Consider the following 15,321-nt stretch of genomic DNA (forward strand, 5'->3'; position numbering starts at 1 on the left):
ATTAATTCTCTCAAAGAACCAACTCCTTGTTTTGTTGATCTGTTCCACAGTTCTTCTGGTTTCGATTTCGTTGAGTTCTGCTCGAATTTTTATTAACTCTCTTCTTCTGCTGGGTGTAGGATCTATTTGCTGTTTTTTCTCTAGCTATGTAGTATTCTGAATTTTGCAGCACTTACTCCAATCCTAGAGTCACTGAGCTCTAGCTTGATTAATCTCTTTTACATTGCTCTTGTTTGTTTTTTAAGTTTCACCTGAAGTTTTACCAAACTGCAGGTTTCTAGTATATAGAAGCACTCTATTTAGATGTATGAACAAGGATTGTTTACCTGCTTGCATGGATTTTTTTTTATGTCATATACACTGAAATTTATAATTTTTAACCTCTTTTGTGCATAATTTTCAAGTTAAAATTTCATCATTGCTACTGTAAATGTAGAGTAGCAATTTATTTTCTCATTGGTCCACTATCGTAATTTATTACCTGGCCACCAACAAATTCCAGAGTTAGAGTAAAATGAAATGGGAATGCAAGAGGTCTTAGAGATCTTATCTTGACCATTTTAAGGTATATTTAGGTGCTTATCAGACAGTGGTTTTCAGATGTCTTTCATACATGAACCACTTTACTAGGGCAAAAATCCTGTCTTGCTGCTTCTGCTTGATTAGAAAAAGCACACAACCATTTCATTAGAATGAATAGGGTGAATAATGCTACTTTTGATGAGATTCCAACAAATTCATGTCTGATTTTTGTAGTATGAATTTGCCATATTGACTCATTTGATGGTTGCAGCATTATAGCTTAGAACTGGGAAGAACACAAAAAAGTCCATGTTTTGTGCAAATTTAGCATTAATGTAAAAAATATTTGTATATGTAGAAATTGTCTATGTCATCATGGCCTATTAGAGGCTGCCTTCTGGATTAATTTTTATTTATAATTGATTTTCTATAGTTTGAAAACGATATGCTCTGATGTAGTTTTTGGGGGCATTTATTACACTTGGTGTTCTCTGAGCTTCCTGGACTGTGGTTTAGTGTCTGACATTAATCTGGGGAAATTTACTGTTTCACGTATTTCTTTTGTTCTTTTCTCTGTTCTCCTCCTTCTAGTATTCCCATTACGCATATGTTAACACTTTTTGTAGCTGTCTTAGATATTCTTTTATTTTTTTCCCATTATTCTCTTTGCTTTTCAGTTTTTGAGAATTCTATTGATAGATCCTTGAGCTCAGAGCTTCTTTCCTCATCTGTGTCCAGTCTACTAATGAGCCCATCAAAGGCAATCTTCATTGCCGTTACAGTGTTTTCTTTTTCTTTTTTTATTTTTAAGATTTTATTTATTTATTCATGAGAGACAGAGAGGCAGAGACATGAACAGAGGGAGAAGCAGCCTCCTCACAGGAAGCCCGATGCGGGACTCGATCCCAGGACTGGGAGCCAAAGGCAGATGCCGCGAGCCAAAGGCAGACGCTCAACCGCTGAACCACCCAGGCATCCCCATTATAGTGTTTTCTTTAGCATTTCTTTTTGGTTCTTTCTGGGCTTTCCAACTCTCTACTTACATTGCCTATTTGTTCTTGCATGCTGTGTACTTTCTCCATTTGAGTCTTTAGCACATTAATCATAGTTGTTTTAAAGTCCTGGTCTGGTGTAATTCCTTCTGTGTCTCTTCAAATTATACTTTTTTGGCTTTTGGTATGACTTGTAATTTTTTCCTGATAGTCAGGTGTGATGTACCAGGTAATAGCTACTGCCATATAAGTAGGCCTTTAGTAATGTGGTAGTGACGTGTGAGTAGTGAAGAGTGTGAAGTGTTCTTTAGTCCTGTGATTACTATTCTTTTACAGAGTCTGTGCCTCTGAACTGTGAACTGCACAAGTTTTTCTCAGGTTTTTTTTTTTCTTCCCCTTAGGTGGGGCAGAAAGGCAGGCTGAAGTTGGGGATTTTTCTAATTTTGGTCATTAAAGTTCTGGCAATACCCCAGTAGGTTAGACTCTGTTTACCTAGTTTCTCCTGAGGGCAGGCCTTCTTAAGAACAAAGTGCTTTGGTGTATTTCAAAATGGTTCCTTTTCCCTTCCTCCTTGCCTGAGGGGATTTTTTCTTCCAGTATTTACTATTGGAATATAGTTGGGCTCCTGAAGGGAAATCTCACAATATTGTGGAGAGCCTCCTTATGACGGGGTCCCCCTAGAATTTTTAACTCTCTGAGTTATCCACACTGAGCCTCCAATGAGTTGTCCACACTGAACATCAATTACAGTTCAGATTTTCCTACCCTGGTACTGGTTCCTGTGGCAGTTTCTGCTCATAAATCTCTCTTGTAAGCTGTGACTTTCTCTGTATGCACCTTTCTGTCTCTCTATTCTTAGGAACAGTGGTCTGCCCTGTGTCATCTTCTCTCTTATTCAAGAAGAGTTGTTGATTTTTCAGCTGTTTAGCTTTTTACTTGTTTTTAGGTAGCATGGCAATTTCTAAGCTCCTTACATGTGGAACCAGAAACCAGAAGTCCTCTGGATTAATTTTTGAGCCTCCGTAAACTGTTGGTGCTTTGCTTTGAAAATCATTGTTTGTAACAGTTATCTTAATTATTTAGATATGTATTTTGAATATAAAGATTATTTTGATATGGTAACTGGTGAAAAGAAGCTTTGATCTGTGTAGTCAGTGATATTCAAACAGAAAGGAAAGTAGTATCATATCTATTTACTTTGAGCTGCTAGCATGATGCCTCACACATAACAGGGTCCCAGTAAATGTGTATGATTGAATTACTAGAATATCCTTAGTGATGGGGCAAAACTGCTAGGATTCAAACCCTTGGTTCTCATCTTTTAATAGGTGTGTGACAACTATTTATTTGCTTTTATTCTTACCTACGAAATAGGATAACAACATTCCCAACCTCATAACGAGAATGTGAGATTTAAATGTAAAACATGTAGAACAGTGCCTGACACATAGCCACTGCTACATAAATCTTAGTTACTATTGTTGTTATGTTTATTGCATATCATTAGAAACATGTTTTTTTTCTTCTTGTCATTCCTTTTACTGAGTGTTGTCTTTTTCTCTCTGAAGTAGTCTATGCCAAAATTCTTTTTTTTTTTTTAAGATTTTATTTTATTATTTATTCATGAGAGACAGAGTGACAGAGACACAGGCAGAGGGAGAAGCAGTCCTCATGCTGGGAGCCCAATGCGGGACTTGATCCCAGGACTCCAGGATAATGCCCTGGCCCGAAGGCAGGTGCTAAACCACTAAGCCACCCAGGGATCCCCCTATGCCAAAATTCTTAATGCCTGTGCAAATTCTGGTGTATATGTGGAGTCCTTAATAGCTATAGAGGCTGTAACCCCACTGAGAAGTAAAGAACACATCCTTGTCATTTTAAAACAGATTTTTATGTGTTAATGACTATTTTATTTATGATAGCCAAGGCTATAATAGAAACTATAACAGTGCAGTGCTGAACTATCTTAAAATGTAGCTCTGAAACAGTCAAGGAGTATATAGCCTGTGCTTATGATTAGCATTGACGTTTCAGCTTCTGAGTTCCCTAAATCATACCACTAAACCTCATTGTGTTCTGTTTGTTTTTAATGTTGATTTGAGTTAGTCACCAAGATTTTACAAGAGTCTTAGAATTTAACTCATTACCTTCTTTACCTGGATATTCACTTTTACGCTGTCTTAGGCACCTGTTATGTTAGACAGTTACCTATTTCTATTCCTATTTTAAACTTTTTTAGATTAAAACATTCCAAACATACAGAAAAGCAGAGAATAGCCAAGTACCTACTGTCCCGCCTCCAAAGAAAGCCACAAAAATAACATAACATTTTGCCACATTTGTTTCAGATATTTCTGTTATTGATGTTATTATTAAAGAAATAAAACATTACTGATAAGTTGAAGCCTCCCTGTGTACCCTCCAGATCCTATTCCTGTCTCTTCTTCCCCAGAGGTAACTATTATGCTGAGATTGGTGTGTATCAATTTCCATACGTGTTTTTAGACTTTTACTGCATTTGTAATCATCTATGAAACTATATTGTTTTGTTTGCTGCCTTGAACTTTAAATACATAATATCTTATTATATATATCATTCTGTAATTTGTCTTTTTTCCCCTCAATACTTTTGTGACTTACCTGTGTCATACTTGTGGCTTTTTAGCAGTTATAATTATTTAATTATATAAATATACTATGATTTATTATTCACATATAAACAACATTAAGGCTGATTTTAGGTTTTTGTTATTTCAAACAATACCACAGTGGATATTCTTCTTCATGTTTTCTTATGCATTTGACAGTCTCTAGATACTAATATTTGAATAGTATGTTGAACTACAAAGGGGAGCCTGCTACTGGCTAGAAAACATGACTAGGGCTCTCTCTACCTGTCCCAGGCCCTCCTCAGTCACTGAGAGTTGAGGGGCTCAGCACAGTGGTAACCCGTAAACAATTCTCAGCACAATGGTTACAAAACTATGTACAAGGATATGAACTTAAAAGTAGAGCTCTTGCATTGTACAATATCTTCACCTTGATTAATATCAATTTACACTTCTACTGATAATATATGACAGTTTCTGTTTATTCAAATCCTCACTAACATTTGAGTTTGGTATATACTTTAATTTTTTGCCAATCTGACAGTTAGGAAATGCTGTCTTATTTCAATTTAAATGTGCCGTGGTACTAGTAGCATTAAGCATCCCTTCAAAAAAAAAAAAAAAAAGCATCCCTTCATAGATTAATCATTTTGGTTGCCTTCTTCTGTGAATTACATGGCAATCACTTTTGTCCATCTTTCTATTGTATTGTTGGTATTTTCCTTACTGATCTTTAGGAGTTCTTCAGAAGTATGTAATGCAAGTATCTCTCCGTGTCATGCATATCAACAAAGAGAAAAATCTTATTTCTTGCTTGGAAACTCTTTTCTAATTTTAAGATCCAGTTAATCTCCTAGTAAAAATTGCCTCCCATGATTTACTTTGGGGAAAATCCTGATACGAAGATTTTTATGTACCTGAACAATTGGAAATTCTTTTCTAATTAATAACTTAGAAAAAGACCTTTTGGTTTTTAAATGCATATTAAATAGAGCTACTCTATTTATTTTTTTTAAAGATTTTATTTATTTATTTATTCATGAGAGAGAGAGAGAGAGAGAGAGAGGCAGAGACAAGGACAAAGGGAGAAGCAGGCTCTATGCAGGGAGCCCGACATGGGACTTGATCCTGGGACTACAGGATCACACCCTGGGCTGAAGTCCGTGCTAAACCGCTGAGCCACCAGGGCTGCCCGAGCTATTCTATTTATAAGATAGTTTTCTGAATTTGAGGCTTTTGACCTTGGCTGTGTATTGGAATCACTGGGGAGTTAAAAATAAAATTATGTCTAGGTTGGTCCCACTCCAGAGATTTTGATATGTTTGGTCTGAAATGCAGCTTGGGCACCGTATGGTAAGTGTTCCTTAGGTGATTGTATTATGTAATAACTAAGGTTGAAAACCACTTCTCTTGGAGGATTTTTCTTGACCTACACTGTCTAATACAATAGCCACTGGTCACATGTATTTATTAAAATTCATTAAACTTAAATAGAACTAAAAAATCAATTCCTTACTCAAACTAGACCCTTCAAGTGCTAAATGGTTGCCTGTGGCTAGTGGGTTCTGTGCTGAACACTGCAAGTATAGAACATTCTCATCATTGCAGAAAGTTCTGTTGAACAGTGCTGCTCTAAATGGCAATAGTGATTACCCCTGGGAAAGAAGACTGAGGACGAAGATAAAAAGTTCACTTAGTTTTCATCATACAATCTTTTGAACTTTTTGGATTTTGGTTTCAAAATTTCATAAGATAATTCCATAAATTACCTATTAAAAATAAATAATTTGTTTTAATTAAAGAGAGGTAATTATAGTGATATTTGAGAGAAGTAAAAAAGAAAAGATTATGTTTTAAAGAAGCAACATAGGGGGATCCCTGGGTGGCTTAGCAGTTTAGCGCCTGCCTTTGGCCCAGGGCATGATCCTGGAGCCCCGGGATCGAGTCCCGCATCAGGCTCCTGGCATGGAGCCTGCTTCTCCCTCTGCCTGTGTCTCTTCCTCTCTTTTTCTCTCTGTGTCTATCATGAATAAATAAATAAAATCTAAAAAAAAAAAAGGGATCCCTGGGTGGTGCAGCAGTTTGGCGCCTGCCTTTGGCCCAGGGCACGATCCTGGAGACCCGAATCCCACGTCAGGCTCCCGGTGCATGGAGCCTGCTTCTCCCTCTGCCTGTGTCTCTGCCTCTCTCTCTCTCTCTCTGTGACTATCATAAATAAATTTAAAAAAATAAAAATAAAAAATTCAAGAAGGCTGGTTACCTGTACGTGATGGAATTGTAGTTATTTTTTTTAAGATTTTATTTATTTATTCATGAGAGACAGAAACATAGGCAGAAGGAGAAGCAGACTCCTCACAGGGAACCCGATTCAGGACTTGATCCCTGGACCCTGGGATCACACCCTGAGTGGAAGGCAGATGTTCAACTGCTGAGCCACCCAGGTGTCCCGAATTATAGTTAGTTTTAAACTTCTTTGTGCTTTTTGCTTTTTCTGAGTTTTCTCCAGGAACATATATTATTCATATCAAACTTGTATGGTCTCCATATTACTACTACTCTCTTTATACTCTATCAGTTCTAAATTCCTCTGGATGTTTTACAGGGGCTCTTTTTGATCCAGCATTTTTTTTCACTTAAGTCATAGCTTTGCCTTTAAATAGTCACCTTGTTCTTGAGCAGGAGGCATTATTCTACAAAGCTAAGGACATTTATAATTACTTCTTGCTTAGTTGTGGAGATTCTGTTTCTTGTCTTCTGATTCGAGTGTGCCAGAGCTAGCTGTGGTCCAATAGTGATTAACAGATTTGTAGATTGTGACTGACTTCTCTTTCCAAATTTATCTATCAGATGCTTAGTGTCCTCAGAGTCTGTTAGCAAATCAAAATTGTATTAATTAAACCCAGCAAGTATTGCTCTTTTAAGATGTTAGCTGATTTTTATTTAGCTGTCTTATGTGCAGAAGTGGGTGTTGGACATTGAAGCTAGAAATAGGAACAGGGTAATGAGAATATAGTGAGATAGAAAACCTCAACTTTCTGTAAATTTGAGTAGGTTGCTTTCTTAGAGTGAATTTTAAACTCCTTGGGTCCTTAAGTTTAGAAATCTATGTAAAAAAAAAAGAAATCTATGTAAAAATAAATGAAACACAATCATTGAAATAAACTTTCAAAAAAAAAAGAAATAAACTTTCAAGATTATAAAATAACCCAAATATACTAGTTAAAATTCATTAGGCTGTGGGGTGCATGGGTGGCTCAGTTTATTAGGCATCCAACTCTTGATTTTGGTTCAGGTCATGATCTCAAGGTCATGAAATTGAGCTCTGCATCAGGCTCCATGCTGAGCTTGACTTAAAAGTCCATAGAGCCTGCTTAAGAGTCTCTCTCTCCCTTTCCCTCTGCCCCTCTGAGAGAGAAAAAGAGAGAAAGAGAAAGGAAGAAAGAGAAATTGATGAGGGGCTACATTATATTAACAAACCCCCAATTTCAGTGACTTAAAACAAGAAAGATTTATTTATTGTTCATTTTACAGTCTGATGCAGGTTAGATGATTCTCTTGTAGCTCTCCTCCAAGCAGTGTCTCTTTCGTTACTTGATTATCATCATCTTTGTATGTAGCATCCTAAGTTGTGGCAGGAGAGGGAAGAGAGATTGTAGGTGATTTGTGTAGATTTTATCGCCATACCTGGAAGTGGTAAATTCAGTTTCACTTATATCCTCAGAGTCAGAACCTAGTCTTAGGGTCCCTAACTGTAAGGAAGGCTGATATTCCTCTGTGCCCAGGAAGAATTTGATGAAGTAGGAACACTTTATCTCTACCACAAAAGTTTTAGAAGAATAAAATGTGCCACTAATCCAATCTTACAGATGGGCTATTTTTTTTTTTATCCTTATCTGTTTTCTTTCTCTCTAATTTCCTTCTTTGCTCTCTGCCTATCTTGCTAAGCTGCCCAAGGAAACAGAGTTAGTGGTAGTGAGTAGAAAATGATACTTCTCCATTTACTTCACTTCTTAAGGAGAATAAAGCCCCCACTGGAAGTATGTACATCTTTGTAAGTAAAGCTCTTTTACAAAAGAGAAAATTTCCCTCTTCAAAAATAAAATACAATTTGTTTCATCAGTCATATTTAGTTTTTTATTTAAAATGTGAGCAACTTAGAGTAGCATGTTCTCATTGCTTCACCTAATCTGTAAATGTCAATTTTTACCTACACTTTCAATAGAAAAAGATCTTGTATCTGAAGAGATTCATTTATTCATTCATCAAATCTTAGTTGAGCTTTTGTTATGTGTCACTTATTCTAGGTGTTAGGGATATAGTGGTGTATAAAACAGAGTTTCAACTATTTTATATCCTGGTCAGATTTACTGGTCACCAAAATCTGTGATGGATAGTGCAATGTATCACTTAGTAACCATAAATTAATTAGTTAATATACCAACTATAAAGACAACAAAATTAAAATAAGCATTATAGGATTAGTGTGGTGCAAAAAGAATTCATGATGGTTGGTTTTCAGAAATCATAATATTGATGGGAATAATATGGATCTCTTTTTTCTTTTAGCTTTAAAGAAACCCTCTATTTCTGTATCTCAGTATGAAAGTCATCAGGCAATCTCCCATATTCCAACTGGACAACCTCTCTCCGCAAATATGGTTCCAGGTATGAAGTCTTGTTCTTAAAATTCCATTTGAAAACCAATTTACTGGTCATGTATTGTTATATAGTGAATAAAACATGTCATTGAGTAGCATAGTGAAGTAGCATTCATTTTTCTAGTTAATGTTATATATTTCCTGATGATTGATCAAAGTTCAGGGAGAAATTGTCATTTAAAAATGCACTTTGTTGGGCAGCCCTGGTGACGCAGCAGTTTAGTGCCGCCTACAGCCCAGGGTGTGATCCTGGAGACGCGGGATCGAGTCCTACATCAGGCTCCCTGAGTGGAGCCTGCTTCTCCCTCTGCCTGTGTCTCTGCCTCTCTCTCTCTCTCTCTCTCTCTCTCTCTCTCTGTTGCTCATGAATAAATAAATAAAATCTTTTTAAAAATAAAATAAAAATGCACTTTGTCTAGAGCAGAAGAATTATTTGTTCTGCCACTCTGGACTGTATTCCCTTTAATCTTTGACAGTCTATACGTATTTACCCTTTTCAAAATGTGTTGAAATTTATCTCACAGAGGCCTTCTATTAACTACTACATTTATCTGTATTCACTCCCTACTCCATACCTATAAATGCATCTGTTTATTTTCTACTGAATACGTATTTGATTTTATAGAAATGTTCCCCTAAAATGAGAAATTTATATGATTAAAATTAATTATATGGGCAGCCTGGGTGGCTCAGTGGTTTAACGCTGCCTTCAGCCCAGGGCTTGATCCTGGAGACCCCGGGTCGAGTCCCATGTTGGGCTCCCTGCATTGAGCCTGCTTCTCCCTCTGTCTGTGTCTCTACTTCTCTGTTTCTCATGAATAAATAAAAATTTTTTAAAAATTAAATTAATTATAATAAAGATCTAAATCAAGGTTTTGATGAGGAAGAAAGGGGAGTGGGGGAAAAGGAAAGTTATATCCAGGGGTGACCAATAAGAAAGACTCAAGAGTTAACATGGGGTGCCTGGCTGGCTCAGTCAGTAGAGCCTACAGTTTTTGATCTCGAGGTCATGAGTTTGAATCCCACGTTGGGTATAACGATTACTTAAAATCTTTAAAAAAGAGAGAGAGAAATAATCAAGATTTAATATGAGGTGCCTGGCTTGCTTAGTCAATAGAGCATGTGACTCCTGATCTCAGGGTCATGAGTTTGAGCCCCTCATTGGGTATAGAGATTACTTAAAAATAAGTAAATATGGAATTCAGCCTGAGATGTAAAGAGAGACCAGCTGGAATGCTACAGTGAGAAGAGTCCGCGCTTCTATCCAGGTAGGAAGACGGGGAAAAAGAAATAAAGGAACAAAAGGCCTCCGAGGGGGAGGGGCCCCGTGAGGAGCCGGGCTGAGGCCGGGGCGAGTGTCCCCAGGACAGGAGAGCCCCGTCCCGGAGGAGCAGGAGCTGCACCAACCTTCCCGGGCGGGCGGAAAGGGGCTCGCAGGGAGTTGGAGCAGGACCCAGGAGGGCGGGGATGCCCTCGGGCTCCCTGGGACACAAACAGACACCTGCGAGCGCAGGAGAGTGCTCCGAGCTCCCTAAGGGCTGCAGCTCGCACGAGGGACCGACCGGAGCAGCTCGGAGGGGCTCGGGGGCGGCTCCGCGGAGGGGGCTGCGGGGCGGGAGCGCGAATCCAACAGCGCAGGCCCCGGAGCACAGGGCGCCGGGACACAGCCCAGGATCCGGCCTCCCCCGGGACAGGCAGAGGCCGGGAGGGCCCAGGACAGCGAGGACGCTCCTGCCCCGAGCTGAGCAGATCAGCGGACCCGCCCCGGAGCCTCCAGGCCCTGCGGACGGAGAGCCGAGAGCCCCGAGCCCCGTAGTTCCTGCGGAGGCTGAATCCAGGCTTCCAGAGTTGCCATAGCAACTGCTGCTGTTCCTCCCTGGGTCCCACGGGGTAAACAACCCCCGCTGAGCCCTGCAGCAGGCAGGGGCAGAGCAGCTCCCCCAAGTGCTGACACCTGAAAATCAGCACAGCAGGCCCCTCCCCCAGAAGACCAGCTAGACGGACCAGTGATACTCCCCCGTGTTCCAATACAACTTGTTTTTGGCCACTCTGCACTGAGCAAAATGACTAGAAGGAAAACCTCACTTCAAAAGAAAGAATCAGAAACAGCCCTCTTTCCCACAGAGTTACAAAATCTGGATTACACTTCAATGTCAGAAAGCCAATTCAGAAGCACCATTATACAGCTACTGGTGGCTCTAGAAAAAAGCATTAAGGCCTCACGAGACTTCATGACTGCAGAATTTAGATCCAATCAGGCAGAAATTAAAAATCAATTGAATGAGATGCAATCCAAACTAGAAGTCCTAACGACGAGGGTTAACGTGGTGGAAGAACGAGTGAGTGACATAGAAGACAAGTTGATGGCAAAGAGGGAAACTGAGGAAAAAAGAGACAGACAATTAAGGGACCATGAAGACAGATTAAGGCAAATAAATGACAGTCTGAGGAAGAAAAACCTACGTTTAATTGGGGTTCCCGAGGGCGCCGAAAGGGACAGAGGGCCAGAATATGTATTTGAACAAATCCTAGCTGAAAACTTTCCCAATCTGGGAAGGGAAACAGGCATTCAGATCCAGGAAATAGAGAGATCCCCCCCTAAAATCAATAAAAACCGTTCAACACCTCGACATCTAATAGTGAAGCTTGCAAATTCCAAAGATAAAGAGAAGATCCTTAAAGCAGCAAGAGACAAGAAGTCCCTGACTTTCATGGGGAGGAATATTAGGGTAACAGCAGACCTCTCCACAGAGACGTGGCAAGCCAGAAAGGGCTGGCAGGATATATTCAGGGTCCTAAATGAGAAGAACATGCAACCAAGAATACTTTATCCAGCAAGGCTCTCATTCAAAATGGAAGGAGAGATAAAGAGCTTCCAAGACAGGCAGGAACTGAAAGAATATGTGACCTCCAAACCAGCTCTGCAAGAAATTTTAAGGGGGACTCTTAAAACTCCCCTTTAAGAAGAAGTTCAAGTAACTCTGAACGTGAATGGGCTTAATGACCCCATCAAAAGGCGCAGAGTTTCAGACTGGATAAAAAAACAGGACCCATCTATTTGCTGTCTACAAGAGACTCATTTTAGACAGAAGGACACCTACAACCTGAAAATAAAAGGTTGGAGAACCATTTACCATTCAAATGGTTCTCAAAATATACCCTAAAAACTACAGAACACTTCTGAAAGAAATTGAGGAAGACACAAAGAGATGGAAAAATATTCCATGCTCATGGATTGGCAGAATTAATATTGTGAAAATGTCAATGTTACCCAGGGCAATTTACACGTATAATGCAATCCCTATCAAAATACCATGGACTTTCTTCAGAGACTTAGAACAAATTATTTTAAGATTTGTGTGGAATCAGAAAAGACCCCAAACAGCCAGGGGAATTTTAAAAAAAGAAAACCATATCTGGGGGCATCACAATGCCAGATTTCAGGTTGTACTACAAAGCTGTGTTCATCAAGACAGTGTGGTACTGGCACAAAAACAGACATATAGATCAATGGAACAGAACAGAGAACCCAGAAGTGGACCCTGAACTTTATGCTCAACTAATATACGATAAAGGAGGAAAGACGATCCACTAGAAGAAAGACAGTCTCTTCAATAAATGGTGCTGGGAAAATTGGACATCCACATGCAGAAGAATGAAACTGGACCACTCTCATGCACCATACACAAAGATAAACTCAAAATGGATGAAAGATCTAAATGTGAGACAAGATTCCATCAAAATCCCAGAGAAGAACTCAGGCAACACCCTTTTTGAACTTGGCCACAGTAACCGGAGAAGGACAAACAGTGTATGTTCTCATTCATTTGGGGAATATGAATAATAGCGAAAGGGAATATAAGGGAAGGGAGAAGAAATGTGTGAGAAATATCAGAAAGGGAGACAGAACATAAAGACTTCTAACTCTGGGAAATGAACTAGGGGTGGTAGAGGGGGAGGGGGGCGGGGGGTGGGGGTGAATGGGTGACGGGCACTGAGGGGTACACTTGACAGGATGAGCACTGGGTGTTATTCTGTATGTTGGTAAATTGAACACCAATAAAAATTAATTTATAAAAAAAAATAAGTAAATATACACACAAAAAAAATTAACAGTTGTGAGTCACTGTGTAGATGATAATGACTTGGAGACTAGAGATTTCTGACAGCAATACAGAGTTTGAAGGGAACAAAAGATACAAGTCTCAATGCCACTTAAATCTTTAGGTTTCTACTGTATATCTCTTTGGTGGATGGTTTTATAATTAGTAGGGATACTTACCTAGAAATAATTAGTAAACTTCACACAGCTAAAATCACATTGGCTATAAGATTTGATTAAAGAAATTAGAGTAAGGCCCCCCACCCCCCAAAAGCTACCTGACTACTCAATATCAAACAACAGGGTTTCTTAACCTTTTTCCTAATGCAGGTCTTGCGAAATTCTTCGGCAAAATGTAACCTTAATTTGATGTTCTTATGCTATAGATTCTCATGGACACCACAATGGAAACCCTGGGACTTCAAAGCAGAACCCTTCCAATCCTCTTCAGCGTTTAATTCCAGGCCCAAACTTGGAGAGTGTACCCAGAATTCAAGCAGATATACTAAAGCAGGCTACCAAGGATAGAGTCGGTGATTTCCATAAATTGAAGCAAAGTAAGAATCAGTTGACGAATGTTATGCTGAAAAGCTTTAAATATAATATGTTTACAAGGCTCAATTAAGGTCTTCATTATTATAATGTCTAATGAATGTAAAGTTATATGCATATAAAGAACAAGTATGATGGTGGTAAAATTAAAAGGAAAGCAGGTTCTAAATGGGTAGAAATATTTTAAAGAAGACTTTAGAAAGCTTCTCATGTTCTCCACTATTAAATAATAAACTTCAGGTGAGTTGATTTTTTTTAAAAATGCTATTCTTATGATTGTAAAAATTTTTAGAGAAATTAGAAAAGATATATTTTGTTAGACTAATGAATGAAAACTTTGATTAGGAGGAGAAGATAGATAGTTTTGAAAAATGGATTCTGGGAGATATATAGACCTGAGGAGACTGCCATAGTAGAAGGTTCAATGCAGCTTCCTTTACTATTCCCTACAGTTACAATTTGTTTCATTTAGGAATTGGGAGAGAAGTAAAAGAAATTGAACAAATTAGTAGTACTGTGTAATAAAGTATCACTGCTTAATTGTTTCAGAGGTACCAATTTTGGTTAAGTGGACAATAGCTGCTAATCTGTGTAACTCTCTAATTGGCAGATTCTTAGGAAGTATAGGAAAAAATTCTGGTAGTAGAGAGAATTTGGACAGGACAGTGTCTCCTAGGTCAGTTTCCTTAAACTATACTTTTCACTGCTTCTACTTTTCAAGGTTTTTCCCTTCAACTTCTGAACAGATAGAATATCTAAAAGCCACAGTTTGCCTTTGTTTGCTTTTTATAATGACTTCTATGGCAACAATTGTTCAGAGCAGTCTTGAGGCAGTTATTTGTGCACAGGTTCCTTGTACGGTGAGGACTGCACTATATTGCATTTTTAAATCTATTCAGGGTATTTTTATTGGTCTTTTGACAGTTCATATTTCTTCATCTATATGAATATATACTTTGCATACATTTAACTGACTTTTCCTTCTTTAATATTTTAAAGCGTATCATCTATGTTGACTGAATGAAGTGTCATATGAAAAACATTTTTATTAAACAAATGTGGCTAATGTTTTTTATTTTTTATTTTTATTTTTATTTATTTTTTATTTATTATTTTATTTTTATTTTTTATGTATTCTCTACACCCAATGTAGGGCTTGCACTAACAATCCTGAAATCAAGAAATGGATGCTTTTCAACTGAGCCAGCCAAGTGCCCCTAATGTTTAAATACAGTGAATGGCACCTTGGTGGTTCAGTTGGTTAAGCGTCTGACTATTGATTTCTGCTCAGGTCATGATCTCAGGGTCATGAGATTAAGCCTCATGTCAGGCAGCCTGGTGGATGTCTGCTTCTTTCTCCCTCCCTCTGAAATAAATAAATCTTAAAAAAAATACAGTGAAAAAATTTTTTTCTCAAAATTTTGTTGAGGAATTGGCCTGAAAACTTTTATCTTAACAAAAAGAGGTTTGTAGTAAGGGCAAAACAAAATACCTTAATTCAGTATCTTAATTCATTTAAGACTTTCTTCTAAACTTAATAGTTTATCCTATAAAACTTTTTATTGTTGCCATACCTGTTGTTGTTTTTTTAACTGATCTTTGGATAAAGAATGTGATTGGAAAATAATTGCCAGGGAATTATTATTTTCTACGACTCATTTAAAAGAGCCTATTGAGTTTTAAACTCTTACTCCAAATTCTTTTCACTGTATATATAGAGCTAAAATCAATGGGAGCACTGTTTTGTGATTTACATTGGAATTATCTTCACATACATTTTAACCTACCAAATAGTTACACAGTTGTTATATTAAATAGACTTATACACACATATATAGACACATGCAAATATTCCTGTGTTTAAGCAATAATAAAAGTTCATTTAG

At 38.1% G+C, this 15,321-nt stretch overlaps 1 protein-coding gene across 3 annotated transcripts in view; it reads left to right on the top strand.

Annotated features, from left to right (window-relative positions):
• Positions 1–15,321, top strand: part of GOLM2 (golgi membrane protein 2) — a 100,060-nt gene that overhangs the window by 49,451 nt on the left and 35,288 nt on the right. For all 3 annotated transcript variants that reach the window (XM_055316785.1, XM_055316787.1, XM_055316786.1), the window contains exons 7-8: positions 8,690–8,788; positions 13,270–13,440. In XM_055316785.1, coding sequence (XP_055172760.1) covers positions 8,690–8,788; positions 13,270–13,440 — 270 coding nt within the window. The remainder of the gene's footprint in view (positions 1–8,689; positions 8,789–13,269; positions 13,441–15,321) is intronic.

Source organism: Nyctereutes procyonoides, unplaced genomic scaffold, assembly GCF_905146905.1.
Source record: "Nyctereutes procyonoides isolate TBG_1078 unplaced genomic scaffold, NYPRO_anot_genome, whole genome shotgun sequence".
Taxonomy (NCBI): Eukaryota; Metazoa; Chordata; class Mammalia; order Carnivora; family Canidae; genus Nyctereutes; species Nyctereutes procyonoides.